The 23210-nt window shown below is 35.5% G+C and overlaps 1 protein-coding gene across 2 annotated transcripts in view; it reads right to left on the bottom strand.

Annotated features, from left to right (window-relative positions):
- Positions 1-20451, bottom strand: part of LOC132111783 (echinoderm microtubule-associated protein-like 5) — a 112713-nt gene extending 92262 nt beyond the window's left edge. The window contains exon 1 of one of the 2 annotated variants that reach the window (XM_059519377.1): positions 19678-20451. In XM_059519377.1, coding sequence (XP_059375360.1) covers positions 19678-19874 — 197 coding nt within the window. In that variant the 5' untranslated portion in view covers positions 19875-20451. The remainder of the gene's footprint in view (positions 1-19677) is intronic. The other variant, XM_059519376.1, reaches the window with a different exon arrangement.
- Between the last annotated feature and the right edge of the window lie 2759 nt (positions 20452-23210).

Here is a 23210-nt window from a genome sequence, read left to right as displayed (position 1 = left end):
TGATTTGATTACACTTGAATTAGGCTACCTGAATTTTTAAATATTTAATTTTTACTTATAAAATGTTTGTTAAATGAGTTTAAATGTAGGCAATATTGTATACAGTGTAAAATGTGCTGTATTGCTGTACTCATTGACAATAAAGGGCAATGTCATGTATACTGGTAGTTGTGTGGAGTACTATTTTACAAAGGTTTAGAGAAAATAAAAAGTTAATATTACTCATTAATAAAAACAGTTAATATTACTCATAAATATTGTTTTTAAATGTTTAAATGTTCAATTATTTCTACTCAATTTTATTTGTTAATATACCAGATGCAGTTACTCAGATTTACTTAATTTTTTTACTTGCATTTACTCAATTCATACAGTATATTTCATTGATTTCACAGCTTTAAAATTTACTCAATTTTTTTGAGTGTAAAAATGTTTCACCAATAAAATTGAGTAAATAATAGTTAAACTTTTTACAGTGTAGGGCTGTCGCGGTAAAGAAATTTACCCTGCGGTTATTATGGGTGGCTCAATAGCACGATATGCGGTATTACCGCCGTTTTTTTTTTTTGAACATACCTAATTTATCCTGTTTTTGCTGCATACAAAGCTCTATCGTTGAGTTATGTAGCATATATTGTTGTTTTTTTAACTGACAGAGAGACACGTTTTAACGGAGGATGTCCGTGACTTCAGCAGGTATGCCTGTTACTTTCACGGCTGTATTTTACAGATTTAGCAAAGGCTTCAGCTACTCCTAACTGTCGGCCGGTGTTGTGCCCAATTTCGACCCCCTGCCGAATTATTACTCCCCCCAGTATTGGTAGGTTTAGGAGTAGGTGAGGGGGAGGGGTTAGGATTAGGGGTTGGGGTAGGATTAGGCAATCAGGTAGCGATTTGAACAAGAGAGGTAATAATTCGGCAGGGGGTCGAAATTGGGCACAACACCTGTACCGGTCCCAGCTGTTCTTTTTGATGTTGCTCCGCGACCTGATGTTTAAGGGGGGAGCTGCGCTGGATGACAGGGGACACTCTAAAACGCTTACCGTGAAAATGCTTAACATGGCTTAATATACTAAGACAGTATTATTAACAGACCAAACTCACTAAAAATCATAAAGTATACTATCTATAAAAAAAATCAGATGAGACCATTAATGCAACTCGTTTAATAACACATTAAGCCTTTTCCACTGGCTCGCCCTTTTCATTGGGTTGAAAGCCAAAATGTTCCCAAACTGGCGACGTGACATTATTTTTTGGGACAAAAGGCCACAGCCTCATATAAAAAATAAAAAAAACACTGCGGTTGCCGCGGTTTCTGCGGTTGCGATCTTTCCTCTGCGGTTTGCTTGTCAATAGCGCGGTATTACAATATTGCGGTTATCGCGACAGCCCTACTCTCACCATCACACTAGACCACCAAAGGCTTGCCCTCACATGCTCTATAGGAAATCCCAGAAGCATCCAAATGTTGCATAACATCTGTCCAGCTTTACTACGCTCTCTTCTTCACACACATATACACTAGTTTCCATATGTGACCCTGGACCACAAAACCAGTCTTAAGTGTCATTTGGCCGAGATACAACTATTTGAAAATCTAAATACTGAGAAAATCACTTTTAAAATGGTCCAAATGAATTCTTAGCAATTCATATTACTAATAAAAAATTAAGTTTTGATATATTTATGGTGTGAAATTTACAAAACATCTTCATGGAACATGATCTTTACTTAATATCCTAATGATTTTTGGCATAAAAGAAAAATCTATCATTTTGACCCATACAATGTTATTTTGGCTGGTTTTGTGGTCCAGGGTAAAATTTTTATCAGCAGTGTAAAGGCAATCGCACACTGGATGAGAAGCACAGTGCTGAAGCGCAGCTGGGTCACAACTCACAGATGCTTCACACTGGACATGTCAAGCTCAGTTCAACACAGTAGTCCAAAACTGTTAATCTAATCACCAAACATGCAAGAGTTTACTTCCAGAATAAACAAAGTGGTGTTTGAGGAGTTCTTTTAAAAGAATGAGATCTTTAAAAAAAACTGCAACAACAACAACAACAACTGAGTAAACAGTTTTTCCAAGGTTCTTTTTCTTTCTTTTTTTTTGTTTTTGAATGTCTATATGTCTATAAAATGTGGCATTCAAGTTAAAAGAACAGAAAATTACACAGCATTCTAAAAATATATCACTAAAAAATGCATCACTATACCTTGAGCTTTTCTTTATTCTTTTATATTTTTTTTCATTTCCCTACCCTGCATCGCCTTTGTGTGTGTGTGTGTGTGTTAATGGCCTCCAACTGTAAACTGACTCCTTAAACCATTTGACTGTTGGAAGAAAACACATTGCATCATAACAAAAGTGCTTGTTCCCTGTCAGTTTTGGTTTGTATTGTTGAGTAGATTCCATTAGTTTCCATGAACCACAAAAAGAAGGAGGGCATTACATAAATATTATTTTTATAACTGTCCATTTTATTGTTCATTTGCATAATCCTGCCAGTAGTAATCCAAAGGAAAAAGAAAGCCACTGCGGAGGATGCTACTTTGAAAATAGTTCCTCACTGATACTTGCAAATATATATTATATTGAATGATTTAATAGGTCTGGTATCCTTTTAAGTATATATTTAATTTATTATTATTTTATTTATTTATTGCAATAGTTAGCAGCAAGGGTAATAATTGGGGTCACAGCATGACTCTAGAACACCTAATTTACACTAAATACAAAAAAAGCTATATATACTTAGCTATATATATATATATATATATATATATATATATATATATATATATATATATATATATATATATATATATATATATATATATATATATATAGTTTATATATAGTGTTCCTGTAGCTCAATTGGTAGAGCAAGGTTAGAAGAAGGGTTCGATTCCCCGGGAACACATGATAAGTATTGTTGGCCTGAATGCACTGTAAGTCGCTTTGGATAAAATCATCTGCTAAATGCATACATTTTTAGTGTGTGTGTTGTTGTTATTATTATTATTACTATTAATTCATCCAAATCAATCAATTCGGTAAAAAGAACGAGATTTGCCAATGATATTAGAGAGGATGTTTGAGAGTGAGTTTGATAAAGTCACCCCCATGAAAAGAGGAACCTTTTTATCCACAATACACAATAATATCAAAACAAAAACAAAACAAATATTACAATATTGCAATATTAAATATATGAATATATATTACCCATAACTTAATACAGCTATCAAAATAAAAAAAACTAAATATGCATTTCTTAATATTTTATAATGAAACATTAAAAATTAATCCCATCATTAAAAGTCAGACATAGTAAACAGTAATTAAAATTCATGTACATCACTTTTTCTCTCTCTCTTTTACTACAGTCATATATAGTAGATTCTTGAATGCTAATTATAGAAAAAAGCAGCAGGTTTTTCTGATCGAAAGGGTCAGAATACTGTATTAACTACTATTAAGTAAACACGGCAATGTAGCATTTTGTCACGCTACACTACTCCTTGGAAATTATTTATTACATACACATTATTATGAAATACTGTCATGCTACAGTACTTCTCTTCAACACCGTTTGAAACTTTGAAGAGCAGAGGGTGAGGGTGAGTGTGTGTGTGTGTGTGTGTGTGTGTGTGTGTGTGTGTGTGTGTGTGTGTTTATATTCAGCCAGAGTTTCCAGCTCCCACTATCTGATTCTGCTTTTAAAGCCTGCCAGGGTGATTCTGCTTGGCAGTGAGGAGTGACTACATTAAAGCCCGGAGGGAGCTGTACCACTCATGAACATCACTGTCTGCCCTTCTGTCTTTCTTAATCTGCCTCTCTTGCTCCCTGATTCTTTTCTCTTCTACCTGTTCCCTCTTTCTACACCAGTAATTCTCAACCAGGGGAACAAGTACTTGAGCGGGTTCCAGGGGAAACGTTTAAAAGATTTCCGTTTTGCTTACTTAAACCTATTATACCAAACACAAATTATGACTTTAAAAATAGAAAAATATTAGCGCTCTCATACGATTTAAATGAATACCTTTTTTAAATCAAATATTTGAATTTATATATATATATATTTTTTCATTTTATATATTTCTATAATTTCATTACTTAATATAAATATTAACCCTATTAATGTATTAAATATTTGATAGTATTAGATTTAAGTTATTTAAAATGATGACTTCCATACAAAATAATATGTATATTATAGGCATATCTTTGCCAGTTTGTTTGGTTTAAATGTATTTGATAAACATATAAAGGTCAGTCATTTATTCATCATTTATTCAAATTAAAATTATTCTAATAATGACCATATTTCAGATAACGCTAAATGATATTCATTATGAGTCAAAATCAACACATTTTTGCACTACATTATTTAATGTTTATACAGATCTGTGCTGCAGTAAACAAATCCCCGAGCCAGTTGCCAGTCTGTATTCCTCTCTCTTTCAAATTACATAATCTCACATAACTGTAAATAGAGCAAAGGCACTAAGCCACAGCACAACTCTCCATCGCAGCACCTTTCTTTCAACATCAATGAAAAATTATGTAATACGGCAAAGATATAAATAATTGATGCAATTTGCATCCATAATTGACCTGAAAAAACTCACATTTTCAGAGGGGCTTAAACATCCTGCAGATGATTTACAGCGAGATGAATACTTCACACTCTCTGCCTCATTCATTCATTTCACAACAGACTCTTTTGTGACTTATTCTACACATGCCACAAAACCATATTTATTGAGTGCCAATCATTTTGACCTGGGAGTACATTTATTTGTGATCTTACTGTGTGTTTGTAATAAAAGTCGAACCAGCATTTAACACTATTAAGACACCCAGCATATCACTGTTTGAGTGTTGCTAATGAAATCAGAACAATGAGGGAAGAAAATTATCATTTTTACAAGTTTTTTTGGTGCAATAAACTTTATAAAGTAATCTTGAGAAATATCAGATACAAATCTGAAAATAGACTGCATGACACCATTAAAGTCATCATAAGAGTTTTTATTTTTTATGTTTATTATAAGTGATTTATCACATCCTTTTTCTAATTCATGTGCCCCTGTAAATCAATAACTTCAGCTTACCAACAACATCTCCTTTTTTGATGGTTAAAACCAAGTTCAAACAAGAATCTGTTTCATTCTTATAAATCAAAATAGTAGAGAAACTGAGCACAACGTCCATTTCGTGCCAACTTTAAATATTTTAGACATGATATACAGTTGCCTTAAAATTTTCGAAAAATATGATCCTTGCAAAGGAATCAAGATATTTGACAAAAACCAGCCAAACCCTTGGTGTAAAATGACCATGGAAGCTAATGTAATGTGCCAGAATGTGCATTTTCACAACCTAGGACTCAGAACCGGCCTGCAATTTTGCATACACATACTCATATTCAGGGCCATAGCTGGGGTTTGATGAACTTTTGGTGAACTGGTTCAAGAAGATCCGGTTACATCAAACAATTCGTTCGCAAACCAGATATCACAAACTGCTTTGATTTGAACTCTCTCTCACAACAGACACGGAAGAGAAGAAAAAGCTGAATAAAGTCGTAGTTTTTTCTATTTTTGGACCAAAATGTATTTTCGATGCTTCAACAAATTCTAACCGACCCTCTGATGTCACATGGACTACTTTGAGGATGTTTTTCTTACCTTTCTGGACATTGACAGTATACCGTACACACAGCTTCAATGGAGCGACTGAGAGCTCTCGGACTAAATCTAAAATATCTTAAACTGTGTTCTGAAGATGAACGGAGGTCTCACGGGTTTGGAACGACATGAGGGTGAGTTATTAATGACATCATTTTGATTATTGGGTGAACTAACCCTTTAAGATTCAACTTTTATGAGATGGTTGCTGTAAGATTGCATCTATGATTTCAAATATGAAATTTAATCGTATGCCTAGGAAACAGTTTTGGAGAATTTGATGTTTCCCCATTCAAAGACATGGGAGCTGCATTTGCATGCCAGAGAGGCATTTAAAAGACACCAGCCGAGTGACATGACTTGTCTTAAAGGGACTTAAAGGTACAGTATTCTCATCCTTACCTATGATTCAGGTTCTGCCTTCATTGTAAATTAACAGGATTTTCTGCCAATTTGTTGTGATAAAATAAGTCTGATAGCTTAGAAAAGCAATAGCACACCTCTCCTCAACAAGTCACACAATTTGAAGTGTAAATTATGTCCATAATACAGAGTTTAATATGTACCTTTTTTTCAAATAATAATAGTGTTAAACTTTAATATAGTGCTTCAGATGGTATCAGTAAATTCCTACATCATAGTCGTGTGAATTTAATCATTTCTTAACAAGAACTACGTGCTCTTTAGATGCTTTCCAGATACAAATTGTACTAATATGAGCGTGTGATCTTCAGTGACTAGATATAGCTAGTTAGAGATCTCTCTGCATATAAATGCTGTGATTTTCTGCTTTGATTTGATATGATCAGATGCCAAAAGCCCACACGGTACGTGGGCTCAGAGGAACCTACTCTCTGTAGTACTTCGCTACAGACCATGACCTGCCAATTTCAGCTCAAACATCTGAATGTTTAATGAGCGATATGGAAATCTGGAGCTTTGGCTTTTTGTAAATATAAAATAATAACAGAGGCTGTCAATTTGCTTAAAAGTTGCATTTAAGATGATCATGTGACATTTGAGTAGAACATGATATTAAACAAGGAAAATATTATCTGCCCACATAATGAAACATCATTTAGTGCAGATAATTTACTATCATTGAGATATAACTATTATTAATATGATTTTTCTTCATATTTTGTCTTTTTGGTTTTCATTTTAATTTCTGTTAAAGTTTCTTCAGTTAAAGTCTATATAGTTTGTTTGCATTAGCATATAAAGTAAATTATTATAAATGTGCTGTATGAGTCAGAGGGCATGATTACCTGTTAATTTTTGATCAAATGTATTGTACTTAATTAACATGTTGAATTGATAGCCCTACAAAAGAAATTGAGTGCAATTCACCTATCACGTATACACTGTTTTGCTCATTTTAATTATATTTACTGTATAATCACTTTTATTACATTTCACATTCAACAACACTTGCAGATATTTGACTGTTAACTGTCAAATAATATAGAGCAAACATACCAGCCCATTTCATGAATTATTAACTCTTTAAATTAATATGTCAATAAGAAGTCACAGCTTATGCGCCAGCTGAGAAACTGTCAATTAGATGAATGCGAATGAATAGCTCTCTTTTACAGATATCTGCAATGACTAACTTTTGCAAGCAGCAAATCATGGTTTCAAAAGTGTGTCTAACTTTATTATTTCCCAAATCAATTGGCTACAAAAGGACTGAAATGTATTCATTAAATTTCAAGTGTCTTCATTGCTTTTCTTCATGGTACAAGGTATCAAATATATGTTTGCCACATAAACATAATGGCTACTGGCTGTTCAAATGTTCTGTCCCAACTCCCTGCTTCAATTTGAAATATAAAAACACAGAAAAGAAACTACACTCATTAAATCAATTCATAAAGTTTTGAAAAGACAAAACATTTCAGTTCAGTTTGGAGATTCAGTCAATCAACAAACCAGAAAAGGTCAACTGTCATTGAAGAAGAAGCCTAAGATATGTTCATTAGGGCAAATACTCAAATAAAAGACATTTTACAGACTTTAGTCAAAGGAGATGAAGCAGTGTTTAATTTGACACAAATGAATACAAGACTGTGAGCTAGAAGTGCAGTCCATTCAATATGTCACCCTGTTGTGGACGTGGATGTCAATTGTTCAGTTGGCAAAACATTTAAAAACAGAAATATTGAACTTCCTTCACTCAGAGATTCATTTTTGTTTGTGTCAAACAACTTGACCCTGCTGAAATGCTGCCTGAAGTTTCGATCAGTTTTACTTTTTTTTTTCTGTCTTCTAATCAGCTGTGTTTTCATTTGATCTTGACTGCAGTTTTTATTGTTAACTAAAACTAAAGCTACTAAAAATGTTTTTGTTTATTAAAATAATGCTGAAATAAAATAAAATGTAAATATTAGATAAGAATCTTTAAATACATGTTTGGCAATCAACATTTAGTTAATGCACTAAAATGACTACCGGTAACTGTAAATTAAATTAAAGGGTAAGTTCACCCGATAATGAAAATTTGTCCATCTTCTACCCACCCTCTAAGCATCATATGTGTGTGTGAGTTTCCTCTTTCAGAGTAATCCAATTGGAGTAATATTAAAAATTCTCCTTGCTCTTCCAAGCCTTTCAATGGGGGTAAGCAGGTGTTTGTTGTCAACTGTTCAGAAGACGTGAAATAAAGTGCGCACATCTGTAATAAAACATCCCTCACACGGCTCCAGGGGGTGAATAAAGGCCCCCTGTAGTGAATCAATGCGTTTTTGTAAGATAAATATTCAGATTTCAACCGTAAACACATTTTGTTTATCACTTCTGCTGACTGTTGGGAACATCCGTGCCACCTGCACACACAAGCGCACACACACGCACACACACACACACACACACACACACACACACACACACTCTGGATGGTGTCCAAATCAGGTCAAAACAGCAACTGCAGTCACCTTGCCTGCCCTTGTTGTGGATTAACACATTTCTAAAAGTCAGTATTTATCTTGCATGCCTTGGCTTCTACAGAGCAAGCTAAATCTTGACAACCGATAACACCTCATGCTCAGCACCTGTCTGCAAAAAAAACCCAAATGTCCAGGAGTGCCAGACACATACAGGTGTCACAACTGCAAATGCTGTTGGATGAAGCTATTAATCTAATACATATTAAATGTGAAAAATGTTGAGTCACCTTGGTTGGGTCATATAACTGGACTGATTTAATCTATGTTGTGTGTCTTTAGTGTCTCTTAGTGTTTCCTAATGCAACCAAATTTTGCCCTGCTATAAAAAATTAAGAAATAAAAATGGACTGCAATCGGATCAGACACCAGAAATGTAATCCAGTGGAGACAGATCGCATGTACGGTCTGATCCACCTCTGAAAAGCTGCATTTGCTTCCCAGCGTTTTCCTGCCGGATAACCCCCCTGGCTTTTACAAATGTTCAATTCCACTTGACGGTAGTCTGAAGATGGCAGAGGAAGTTTTTGCAGTCACGCTCCGTGATTTCAAAAGAGGCTATTATGAACTGAACTCATTTTTCATGTAAAGCAGGCTTTAAAAATAGCATAATGTTTCTATAAATATTCACGTCAATGAGATAATTATTGATCAAAGAAATTCCAGCTTCTTTAAAATGACTAACAAATATATGTTTGCTGAAAAATCTTTGTTTTAAACATGTTTAATAGCTGCACTTAGGATTATGTGAATTTACCGCATATTATGGGATATGGAATATTAATATCTTTATAACATCTTTGAAGTTAAATGTTGCCTATTTTTTTAAAAAGCTACAAATTAAGTTTATGCAGTTAGAGACCTGAACTTTCCATTTTTATAAAAAGCAATATAATATCTGTACTATAGTATATTGGGTATACTTATCACTGTATCTAAACCAACAACATGTTTATTAGATCCTGTACCCACTAAATTACTAAAAGAGCTGTTACCTGTAGCCGAAGAACCGCTTCTCAATATCATTAACTCGTCGTTATCTTTAGGTCACGTCCCAAAACCATTCAAGCTGGCGGTTATCAAGCCTCTTATTAAGAAACCAAAACTAGATCCTAGTGTACTGGCAAATTATAGGCCTATTTCAAATCTTCCATTTATGTCTAAAATTTTAGAAAAAGTTGTGTCTGCTCAATTGAGCACCTTCCTGCATAAAAATGATCTGTATGAAGAATTTCAGTCAGGTTTTAGGCCCCACCATAGCACAGAAACTGCACTTGTTAAAATTACAAATGACCTGCTTCTTGCGTCAGATCAAGGCTGCATCTCATTTCTAGTCTTACTTGATCTTAGTGCTGCGTTCGACACCATAGATCATGACATACTCATAGATCGATTACAAAACTATACAGGTATTCAAGGGCAGGCTCTAAGATGGTTTAGATCCTACCTGTCAGATCGCTACCATTTTGTTTACTTAAATGGGGTGTCATCTCATTTATCATCAATAAAATATGGAGTGCCACAAGGATCCGTCCTAGGTCCCCTTCTATTTTCAATATACATGTTGCCCCTTGGTAATATTATTAGAAAATACGGAATAAGCTTCCACTGTTATGCTGATGATACTCAGCTATATATTTCAACGAGACCAGATGAAACTTCCCAATTATCTAAGCTAACAGAGTGTGTTAAAAATGTAAAAGATTGGATGACAAATAATTTTCTCCAATTAAATTCAGATAAGACAGAGATATTAATTATTGGACCAAAAAACACCACACAGAATCTTGTAGATTACAATCTGCAACTAGACGGATGTACTGTTACTTCCTCTACAGTCAGAAATCTGGGTGTTATATTAGACAGCAATTTGTCTTTTGAAAATCATATTTCCAATGTTACAAAAACTGCATTCTTCCATCTTAAAACATTGCCAAGCTACGAAACATGTTATCTGTTTCTGATGCAGAAAAGCTAGTTCATGCATTTATGACCTCTAGACTGGACTATTGTAATGCACTTCTAGGTGGTTGTCCTGCTTCGTCAATAAACAAGCTACAGGTAGTCCAAAATGCAGCAGCTAGAGTCCTTACCAGGTCAAGAAAATATGATCATATTACCCCAATTTTACAGTCTCTGCACTGGCTACCTATTAAGTTCCGTATCTGTTACAAATTATCATTACTTACCTATAAGGCCCTAAATGGTTTAGCTCCTGCGTACCTAACTAGCCTTCTACCACGCTACAACCCATCACGCACCCTAAGGTCACAAAACGCTGGACTTTTGGTAGTTCCTAGGATAGCAAAGTCCACTAAAGGAGGTAGAGCTTTTTCACATTTGGCTCCCAAACTCTGGAATAGCCTTCCTGATAATGTTCGGGGTTCAGACACACTCTCTCTGTTTAAATCTAGATTAAAAACGCATCTCTTTCGCCAAGCATTTGAATAATGTATCTCTTAAATTGTGAGTGTAGTTGCATCTGCATTTTTATTCTTTAGCTTGGGTTAAACTAATTTTACTTTGTTGGATCAGCAGCTATGCTAATGATGTCTCTATCTTGTTTCTATGTTTTGCCACGGGATTTACATCCCGTGGTAACTAGGATTTACACAAGCTCCAGTCTGGATCCAGAACACCTGAGAAGAGATGATGCTGACCCTCAGAGGACCCCAGATGATCCTAACCTTGAATCAACAAACAGAACTAACAATTATTGCTACATGTGTGACTGCATCATATAATTACTATTAATTAATAATATTGATAGTTCATCATCTAGCTGACTACGTCTTGTATTATTATTATTATTTTTAATTTTCTGTAAAGTTGCTTTGTAACGATTTGTATTGTAAAAAGCGCTATACAAATAAACTTGAATTGAATTGAATTGAATTGAATACTATTAAACACTTACATTAAAAGAATGTCGGTCATTGGTACACCACAGATAGCAGTATATAATGTGTATATAACGTATATACACTACTGTACAGATGTTTCAACACAGTATGATTTTTTAAATCTTTATTCAGCAAGGATGCATTAAATTGATGAAACTTTTAAATTATTACAAAACATTAGTAGTTCAAATAAATGCTGTTTTTGTAAACTTTCCATTCATAAGTATACTAAAAACAGGTTTCACGATTTGCACAGAAATATTAAGCAGCACATTAATAATAAGAAAGAAGATTGGAGTAATGGCTGCTGAAAATCCTGCATTGCATCACAGAAAAAAATTAACATTTTAAATAAATCTAAATAAAAAACAGCTATGTGAAACTGCAATAATATATATATTTTAATCAGCCTTAGTGGATGCTTTTGCTCTCATTTCCCTGTGAAAAATGTGAAATTAATGTTTAATATTAATTATTATGTTATTTAATATCACTAATTATGTTATATATTCAATATCACTTATTAATGGAACTTTACTTCAGGCTTTTTCTAACAATATTGTGTCAGGACCGGTTCATCTTTGCTTCATAAAGCTACATTAAGCAATTTTCCCTCATTAATGAAACTTTGAAAAGAAAAAAGAATAAAAGTTTAAACGCTCACAAGCCATGAAGACCCCAGGTATATCAGCAGCCTAATAAAAGCTTTTTCTTTTTACATGGAGTGAGGTGCCTAATGGGGGCCGTCCTATTGAGATCTCATGATCAGATGAATACTACTCGCTTAATATTTGTAACCCCCATTATTGGACAGTTTCACTTCTGAAAGAACTTTTCTAAGAATAAAATCTAGATTATAACCTTAAAGGGGATAGGCAGATACTGAAATGATCTCACCGAAACCCTCCTGCAATAGATCATGGGTTAACAGGCACAGGAGGGGGCGTTTCTCCTGGTCTCAAGACGCTTATATCCACTTTGACAGACCTCTCACAGAGAGGACATTTACACTGCCATGTGCTGGTGTGTGTTTTTGTGTCAGGCTGTTTGTAGATGTGTCAGATAAGCCGCTTTGGGATAATGAATGAGAGGGTGTTTGTAGAGTTCACTGGAACTGCTATAGAAAGGGTGCGGATTCCCTGCCAGAGGGGCGGTCCATTGCTGGGAAGAGGGAAGCCTTGCTGATCACTGTGAAACCAGTAGGAACAGGACGCCTGTCTCCCAGCATTAGCGTCACTCTAATGGGCTCAAACATGCATGGATGCATCTTGTCAACATACATGCAGCATGCTAGCCCAGGCATACTGTAAGAGTGGGCTCATCCTGATATGCACACAAACTCACACAATAATAGGACACGAATTTGAAATTTATGAGATCTATATAAAAATCTGGCTTTATAACAAGCATTTGTTTTAGACTTTTATACATCTATACACACACACACACACACACACACACTATTATTCAAAAGTTTGGGATCAGTAAGATATTTAATATTTTATTTGAACAAAAATGAAGTTGAATAGTTTTTAATTTTTAATTTTTTTTTTTTTATTATATATGCTGATTTGGGATTTAAAAAGCATTTCTTATTATTCATGTTGAAAAAAATGTTGTGCTTAATTTAATGCATCCTTTTCTGAAAGAGCGATTAAACAATTGGTTAAATATTACAGAAAAATGTATAATTCACAATTTTTCATTAGAAAAAATTAAATAAACAAATAATCATATATTATTATTATTTTGTGCCCAAATATTCAAAAACAATATTACTCAAAAATACCCATTCATACCTCTGTACCAATGTTTTTTGGGAATTGATTGGATTAAAAAATGTTGGCATTACTTGCTAGAAAAGACCCAGAAAAAGTCAATCAAGAGGCAGATAAAATTATTGCTTTTCAATATATTAAATAATATATTGAAAAGACAAGCATTTTTTTTTCTTTGGAATTCACTGAGACCAGAAACATGCACTGAGAAATGTCCATGTTTGATTAAAGACAAACAAGTTATTTTTGTCTGTTAAAGCTTTTGATCTTCATTCATTTTAACGCTAAATAAACAATAAAATCGCAAGCTTAAAAACTTGTAGTATTGATTTTACAAAATGAGAATTCATCCCGGTGTTAAAATTTGCTAAAACAAGTGACAAAAGCACCAATATTTCACTGATTCCATCCCTACTCGAGACTCTCACAACTGTCTGACAGTATTTCAGTGGGCAGTGATTTCTGTCTCCAGAGGAGGTTTTACTCTATAAGCACACAAAGCAATAGTTCAATCACGTTAGGTGGAGAGCTGCCAAGGCCTTTGACAAAAAGTTAACAAGCCGAGTGTGCCCAGAGGGACTTATACAGTAGGTATAAAACCCCTACATTTAATCTTGGTGGCAACTGAAGCTTTAGTTTTAGCACACACACACACACATACACATACACTGGGAGCACAGTCTAACCCAATCCCTTGACTGGCATTCATGCATTGTGTGCACATGATCCGTGCTAAAACTGACAACCCAGACCATTAACATACAGCCTTGCACACACACATTCAAACAGTCAGACTCATTGATACTATTAGAGTAAGAGCATCAGGAGGCAGCGCAGATTAAGGATTACATTAGAAATGAGTGCATGTGAGTGCACATGGCTTACAGATGGACTGTAGTGAAAGAGAGAGAAAAAGAGAGAGAGAGAGCTTCCATCTGATTAGATCATGTGGATTAAACGAAACACACTCATTCGTGAATGCTGGCATCACACCAAGCGTCACGCAAATGTTACTGAAGTCACCTAATCCTCATGTTATTAAAAAAAGAGCCTCTTTCATGGTACTCAGCCTCCCAAATATCTCCCACGAAACACAATATTCCAGTTACAGGGACATGCACACAAACATTTGCAACAGAGAAATCTTCTTAAAATACATTGAGTATATTCCAGTTGCATGAAAGACAGGCAGATGGGTTCAGTGCTGCAGGTCACTCGTGGTCATTCGATGCCCGACATGTCCAATCTTTATCGGTTCCCTTTTAATTTTCTTGAACACCTGTAGTAAATAATTAGACATCTGAAGGCATACAGCCTCAGGAGTGTGACCAGCATGCACCTGTCTGTGGCACGCATGACTGCTCACACGCAGACATTTCTGGACACAAAAACACAAGTCTTCATGTATATCAACGTGGTTGCACTAAGCTATTTTGAAATCTAAGCTATAAATATTTTAAACCACTGTGTTAAGAGGAACAGTACAACATTTCAATTTTGTAACAACTTACAGAAATGTCATTTCAAATTCATATGAGGAACACAAAAGGAGATTTACAGATTTACAGTTTACAGAATGTGCTGGATGCTCTTTTTCTGTGCAATGGAAGTGAATGGCAAATGGACAAAAAGGGCCAATAACGGTCTCTTTAAATTGGTCAGCATGCTTTTTGTGCTGCATTAAAATACTTTTGTGACACCTTTGTACATTTCGAAAGAGTTGCAAAGTAGGGTGGGTGATATGACCAAAACAGATTCATTTATTATTTCACGATAACACTATGTCAAAATATATTAGGCTGCTGTTACTTTAAGACCTAATGCATACATCCAATATTTTGAGAAACATCTGATTTCTTTCCTAACTGTTTAAAATTCACTTAACTGAGATAATCAACTATGTTTACATGAATATTTGCAAAGACAGGCACTTTGACAGAATTTTTGTGTATATGAACATTCAAGTGCAAAAGGGGGCTAAATTCAATATTGCATGCTGTCTAAGAGTCAGCTTGAGTTCAGAAAATTATGACTTTTTTGGGATCATCACACTTAAAGGTAAAGTCACTTAAGCAACAGTTTTGAGAAATCCAGTTGGATTTTTTTTTTTACTTTCAAACCACGCAGCTTTCTGTTGGTCAACTGGACGAATTTGAGTGACCATCTTGAACCCATTGCGACATCTGTGTGGGGAAACCTCATAACATTTATGATCACATGGATTCCAACAGAAATGACTGCTGAAAAATAATTAAACTGAATGAATTCACCAGCAGAAAAATGGTAAGTGGGACGTACCATTAGATTAACATCAAGCATGTTGCATGCTTCAGATTCTTTCATTTATGCATTAGTGATCTAATGTGTCAATAACTTTAAGCAGTCCTGGACTACAAGGATATATTTACTTAACGCAGTACACAATGTAGCAAAATCTCTATCAATACTTACTCCATATTGTCACAACAGTATATATTTTGTCATACCACTCAGCCCTATAGCAAGGTCATTCGGTATATTAACTACATCGATCCATGAGTCTCACAAGTGTGCGACAAATTATTTTTAAACTGTTCCTTTATATGTTTTTTAATGTGTGTCTAAATTTTGATATATGCTTGTTTCAGTCCAAAGTTCAATATTTTATGCCTTATGCTGGCACTTACCTGAGAGGGTGTTGTCATGTAATGTTTACAAAGAACGGGGACATATATCAGCAGTTCTCGGCAAAGCACAGTATGATCACAAAGCTCGCTTAATGGAGTTGATACAGTCCAACTCACAGTGCGATATAAACAGCATCACGTCTGTTAGGTATGAGAGGGTCTCTCATTCTCTCTCTCTCACACACACACACACACACAAGCTGCTGATCATCATCTGTAGCTCAGCTCTGGGCTCCATCATCCACCTCCCACTGAGCTTTCTACTCAAGGGCAAACAGAGGATACAAAACAATTCCACCATCAACTAGCAATCCGGTGTCAACCACAACTCAGAGCAGCCAATACAAGAAATATCTGTCTTTGATCTGGAGTAAACAAAGTACAGTGGGTATAGAAAAGAATCACCCCCTTTAAAATAATCACATCTTTTTGGTTTGCAGCCTGAAATGAAGATGGACAAAGTTTTTGTTTTATCCAGCTGTATTAACTCAGTGCAACTTATAACATCCAAGTGAATATATAACACCAACATGTCAGCAAATAATTAAAATAAAAATAAAAACACTAGGAAAAAAGATCAACTCTTTGTGTCAGTATTTTTTACCACCTTTTGCTTTAATGGAGACATAACACGCCAATTTTGGCCAATTGCATCCTTCATATTTCAGAAGAGTCTTTATTATCAAATTATAAAAGAAAGATACAGCTTTACGATTCTGTCCAAAAACAGTCAAGCTCCTGGAGGCATGCCATGGATGGAGCTAAAGAGTTACAAGCACTTATGCTCCAATTGTCATAGATTTTCAACAGGGTTTAAGTCTAGGCTCTGACTAGGCCATGCAAGAATATTCAACTTTTTCTCCTTCCACCACTGTATGCTGTGTGCTTCAGGTAGGGGTGTAACAATTTTCAAACTGAACCGAAAAAACGCAATACACCACCCAGGATGTGTGTGTGTGTGTGTGTGTGTGTGTGTGTGTGTGTGTGTGCACTCATCACCATCATTTTATAAAAATTCTTAGCTTTGTCCTAATGTTAGCTCTAATGCACCTGTTACCCTGCTGCGATTGCATTTCATGATGTATCGGAAGAATACACGCAAGGTTGTAAGAATTTTTTTTTTCTAGAAAGACACTTTAAGTGGATAAATGTATATGGGATCAATGCAATGTGGACCAGGAGACTATAAGGAGCAAATAAAGATTTTCAATTTCATGAAATATCACTTATGGCGTCTTAATATTTCGATACCTGTGCAGATAACTTAATAATAGGGCACTGCTGGCTTATGGATCTGATATGCAAGAAATAGCATATAATGGCCCTCCCAGAAAGTCAAGCAGTGGGTCACATTCTGATACTGAAGTAACCAGAGATGGATGGGTCCCTATGAGACATCTGACACACAAATGCACACCTGGCACATACTGGGAGGTAGTAATGTATGTAAATGGACACAAATTTAATGTATGAACCAGTTTTATAAGACTGAAAACACTTCAACATGCACAGAATTTTCCATAATTACAAATAATAGCACATGCACACTGATGTGTTCACCAAAACCTTCACACAGCCACACAAATGCAAGGTAACCAAGGTCAGTTTCTCTGTCACCTAATTAATAATAGAGAATTGAGGCAGATGACTGGCGGTGAGGCAGAACACTAACCCCTCCAGCACTCACTGAAACACCACACAACATGCAACACACACAAATAGACACACACATATATACACCTTCTCCTGTATAGGATGCCATAACCTTGATGATCATGTGACTGTATTATAATATCTTCACCATCAGCTAAAAGCACCTTTACATGCATATGATTACAGCTTTCTCTAAATAACCAAATTACTATTAAGGTTAACCACAGATAAACCTTGGATTATCGTCAAATGTAATTTAAAAGGACATCAAAATCATGACCTCAAATAGAGGTCATTTCCTGACAAGTAACTGTTAAAGCTATTGGGATCATTTTATATTAGCTAATGAATTAAAGCTAAACTACAAAGCTTAACAGGTTTTGTAATGCAGTAAGATATGGAGTTACACTTTGTCTCAATATATATTTCAAGATAAAATAAGAGAATAGTGAGAATTAGACAAACTACACTTAAAAAACTCAATGAAATGCAGTTCCCTTTCACAGCTTAACTGCACATGAATGGTCAAATACACAAAATTCTATCAAAATGCCTGCCTTGGTGAATATTAACATAAACACAGTTATGTTAAGTGAACATAAACAGTTTGGAAATAAATCAGACCTTTGTCAATATATTGGACCTATGATTAGGCCTAGGTCTTAAAGTGACAGCAGCCCAATATATCTTGACATATTGACATTATATATATCTTGTTATATAATGTTACATAGTTATATCACCCACCCATACTTTTCTACTCTTTCAAAATGGTTTTAAATTAATTTAATCAAATTATATTTACAGTAACAAATTATAGTTAGTTATTGCATTTACAGTAATTAAATTATCTTAAATAATAAATTCAAATAAGCAGTTGTGTTGTACTGAATATGAATTTGTACATTTTCATTTGTAATATATATATATATATATATAAATAATAGTAGGTTTTTGTATAATGTAAATTCATACAAAATTGCCACCTAGTAATATATGTTTTCCCTGAGATCAGAATAAAAGAATGGGAAAGTACAGAGTAAAAGCCGACTGGAAATGCATAGATAAGTGGAGCGGAGTGACAAAGCTGATACTGTTCTGCTGTCTCTCCTAAAGATCATTGCACACTAGTGAGAGAAAGCAGCTCTGAAACACGTAAAGGAAAGGCTCTAGTGCTGTTGTACTAAATATTGTCACTCCTGGAACCACGGTTCAATTCCATTTCAGGTCGTGTGTTCGTGTTAACACACCCTCTTCTGTACAGCCCGCTCAGTATACTGTGCTTGAGGAATGTGTATGTTTGAGGGAGAATTCAACAGTATATTCGAAGTAGGCCTATCGAGAAAAGTCCATCTATTTTCAGTAGTGTTGCGAAGAATGAAGCACAGCTCACACAGAAGTCACTTTCGAAACAGATTTCTGGTGCGAAAATTTTCGTTCGCGTGGATTGTGACAACACCTTAACAAACAGCCAATCACTTTGCGATTTGTGAAGGATTCATAAGTGGCTGATTACAAAGGCAAAGGCACGCGTTTTGCAGTGAAAAAAGAACCAGACGGAGAGCAAAGGGATGCTAGAGAAAGCTGATGTCTCCTGACGCGCATTTCAAAGTTGAACTACTTTTAACTTGCACCGAGACGCATATGTACATGAACGATTAAAAGATAGCATTGGCACAACGCAAAAAGAACGCGTCCTGTCCGGTAAGCTGCTCGGCTGAGGCGCTGTCCAGCGCGCGAGCCTCGTGAAGGTGATCGCGTGACGGAGATCAGCTTCAGCTTCAGCACCCTGGCGTGCTGGACAGCGCCTCAGCCGAGCAACTTCCACTTCCATCTCTCTACACTTTCTTGCTATTAAATATACAGCAACGTCTTACATAAGTAGCCTGACACTGGCTTGAATGTATTAGCACCACCGAGTTCACTGCTACTAAGTTGGCATGCATTTGATAATAATAATAATGATAGCCTAATAAGAATAATAATGTATGGATCTCCTTAAAAACAACATCCAAGTGTATGTGCCTACCTGATTATGTCATCGTTATGTCCCAAATAAAATTTCTGCTTGTGTTCCCGTGTGTTGTACACAACTCCGACGCCGGCGACAAAGTACACGATCTCCTTGGCGGCGGTGTAGTACAGGTTGTTGCGGCACTGGTGTCCCCGGTAGCCGTAGACCCACTCGAGTCGTAGATGACAGTTCGGAGCTGTTCTGTCAGCCATGTTCGGACGTGCTTTGCTTCGAAGCGAACGGCTGGTGCTTCTTCATTCACCGACGCGACGAGCCGTCACGTTCAGTCCCGTTTATCCGCTCAGTCCGCTCTCAGCGCAGCTTCGTCCGGCCGAAGACAAACGGATCGGCGACATATTTAATTCCAAGTGAAGTGCACAACTTTAGGCGGTTTGCATAATGTTAGGGCAAAAGCTTAGTTTTGTTCAGAGTCTGGCTTGTACTACTTGTGACACGTGCGAGGCACGAAGCGGCTCCCTCTACCTCTGATCGGACGGGTGGCTTTGCTCTAGTGACATGTCAAAACCTGAGAACATGGATCTTTCGCATTAGTTAACTGAGAATGGCCAATCAATGAGCGGAGGTAGTGATTGACAGAAAGGTTGGCCAATCAAGTCGAGAGGAAGAGTTGAATGAAAATGTGTGGACCAATGGCGAGCAGGAGAAGGAAGGAGTAAGATGTCTATGCTCTATATGGTCTGCTCATTTAGCTTAAACGGCAGTCTAATGGCTTTTGTCGTAGGCCTACTACAGTCCAATAGTTTAACTCTGTGAGGTCTGAGCTGTTTCTGTCCTTTAGAAAAGTAGCTTACAAAAATGCTTCCATTAAACCAAGAAAACTGGACTAGATAATTATATACTATAGGTGTTTAATAAATATAATTTTTTTTTGTTTCCTCACTCAGTGTTAATTTAGTATCATTTATCTACTATTACGGTTTTAGTCTATTTTTTTAATTGTAAAGCTTTTCAATTTTGTCATTTTTATTAATTTAAAGTTGTTATATAAACTATTCTATTTAAATTAATTAAATATCTATATAATTTCCAAAATGCCAGTTTTAATAACTTTGTGTTTTGTCATTTTTTTTTGTTTATTTTTTTTTTGTTGTTGTAGTACATCGTGTTATTGATGTACTGAGTGTTTTTATAGTTTATTTCAAGTAATAACTTATGGTTATGGTTTCAGTAGTTTATTTTTTTAGTGGTTTTATTTTTTTAAGGTTTAACTATAATAACCCGGTCTCACATATTTCCATTGTTTCGGCTTTCTCTCCAGACACTTTTTTTTCAAAGTTAAACTACTTTCAAACAGTAAGATGTGCCTCAATGTCCACTTTATGCATGCAATCCATGGGAGAAAGTTCGAAGATCTGGAGTAACATAAAAGTGAGTACATGTGCTGAAAACTTAATAATAGGGAACTTCTGGCATGAACACATCTAAAATGCATGAACGGTGTATAATGGCCCTTTCAAAAAGTCAAGCACTGGGTCACATTCTGATACTGAAGTAACTAGAGATGCTAACCCATGGTCCTGATGGTTTCTGGCCCTGGTGTGTAAGGGGAGCCTTATACAACACCTGAAAACAATTACAAATGATATATAGACACCGAACATTTAGCAGGTGAGGAGGATTTCTATTTGATAGCACAATGAAGGCAAACGTACACAGTAAAAATGTAAAGCTGTGTTAAAGGCTGTCATTCTCTCAAATGCTAAAAGGACTCAGACTTAATCTGAACACACTCCCCATTAATCATATAAACATATTCCAACACTCCTGATATAAATACCTACACCAAGCAAGAGGCTACACTAAAAATGACCATTAATTTGCATTCCATAACAATGGAGGGAGTTATTATAGAAAAGGATATTAAACACAGTTTGGTGTACCTATGAAAATATTCATCTTAAAAAAATGGACCCCATAAGAACAAGAAAAGCATTAGCATAAGGTGCTAAGGGCCAGTGGAGTGGCATAACTGTTCACTTCATATAGACTGAACGGAACGGGAGCAGATGCTGATGACAGCAGTCCATTCATTCACTCGACTCTTGTTTACCGCATCAAGACATTGTCAAATCTCTCCACACATTCACTTCTCTCGCAGTGAACAAAAACAAGCTGCTTTCTGCTGCTCTTTAACCATGTAGGAGTAATCCAAGTCACTTTATGGGCACTAAGTGGGCGAAATTTCTTTTATAAACATGAATACAAATAAGATTATCATTTTGTAATTCTACTACAAAAAAATAAACAAACTGCTGTGGGATGTCGAAGGCTTTCAATACAATATATGCAAAAAAGTTTCCAAAAGAGAACCTAAAAAGCTTTAAATCCCTTTAAGGCTTTATTGCATTTAATTAAATGTATAAATGACTGCTAAATTGCTCCGATGGTTTTAAGTACATTGATATTGGTGCTAAACTAATAATTAATTAGTGCTTGACCTGCCTCATAAAACAGATTGATTTAAATCAGCAACCAAATGCAACGTTTCACTAACAATGTGATGTATAAAACAAATGCTTTGTATTCATTAGTAATTTAATTAGCAATTATTTGATTCATAATGAATATGTCAAATTGCACAGATCTAATATATATTTGTTATTTGTTTTTTTTTTAACCATGGAATGCTAACCAGGAATCAAAGAACTGAACTCTCTGTGGAAGAGATATGATCTTTGCCATTAGAACAAGACAAAATACTCCCAACATACACATCAACATCCATCTCGAGCGGTTTGTTCTGTACTAATCTGAAGCAAAGTTCAAAACTGGATCATATACAAAACATCAGAAGTTTTAAAGGACCGTCTGCTATAAAATAACACACGCATACAAGGAATGTCAGAATATCCTCTAGCAAACGTCCAACCAAACTCAACGTCGCCATTTAGAAGAATTTTAGAATAGTAGAATGTTTGCCTCTTCAGAGTTGACTTTCATAAAACGATCAAGATGCTTGACAGTTCACCTGGAACTTCATCATTCGGTTTTCTCCCAACTTCATATAACATCTTACGATACGATGCGTTGAAATGCACATGAAAAATGTCAGGTGTCAACGATGTTTACAGAAGGATGATGAAAGTCTTCTGGAGCATTAGGAAAAGATTACGGAGTGTCACAAGATCTGTAGATGCTGCACAACAACATGCACTGTGGATCCTCACAATATAGGTTTTCCACTAAACACAGAGCACAAAGACATTTTAAGTGTCGTGTTTGTTAGATTATTGGGTGTGTTTGTTTTCCGTGCCATTAAAAACACTCACAACTGTTAGCTTTTTTTCCATCAGCAACAAATAAACAAACTTCCGGCGTAAATATCCAACATGCCTATTTAACATCCACTTATTATGCACTGTGATTCAAATTAAAAAGGATTTAAAAAAAATATCTGCTGATCACTGATGATTTCCCGAAAGTTTGCATTAAGGTACGGAGTTGTTAGACTGAAGAGAAAGAAAATGAAAACAAAAAACATATACAAAGGCATAGGAGTTAGAATCCAATGCCCATTATCAACATCA

This window comes from Carassius carassius, chromosome 31, assembly GCF_963082965.1.
Source record: "Carassius carassius chromosome 31, fCarCar2.1, whole genome shotgun sequence".
Lineage (NCBI taxonomy): Eukaryota > Metazoa > Chordata > Actinopteri > Cypriniformes > Cyprinidae > Carassius > Carassius carassius.
Note: the sequence above shows the minus strand (reverse complement) of the source record. Positions and strands in the feature narration are given on the sequence as shown.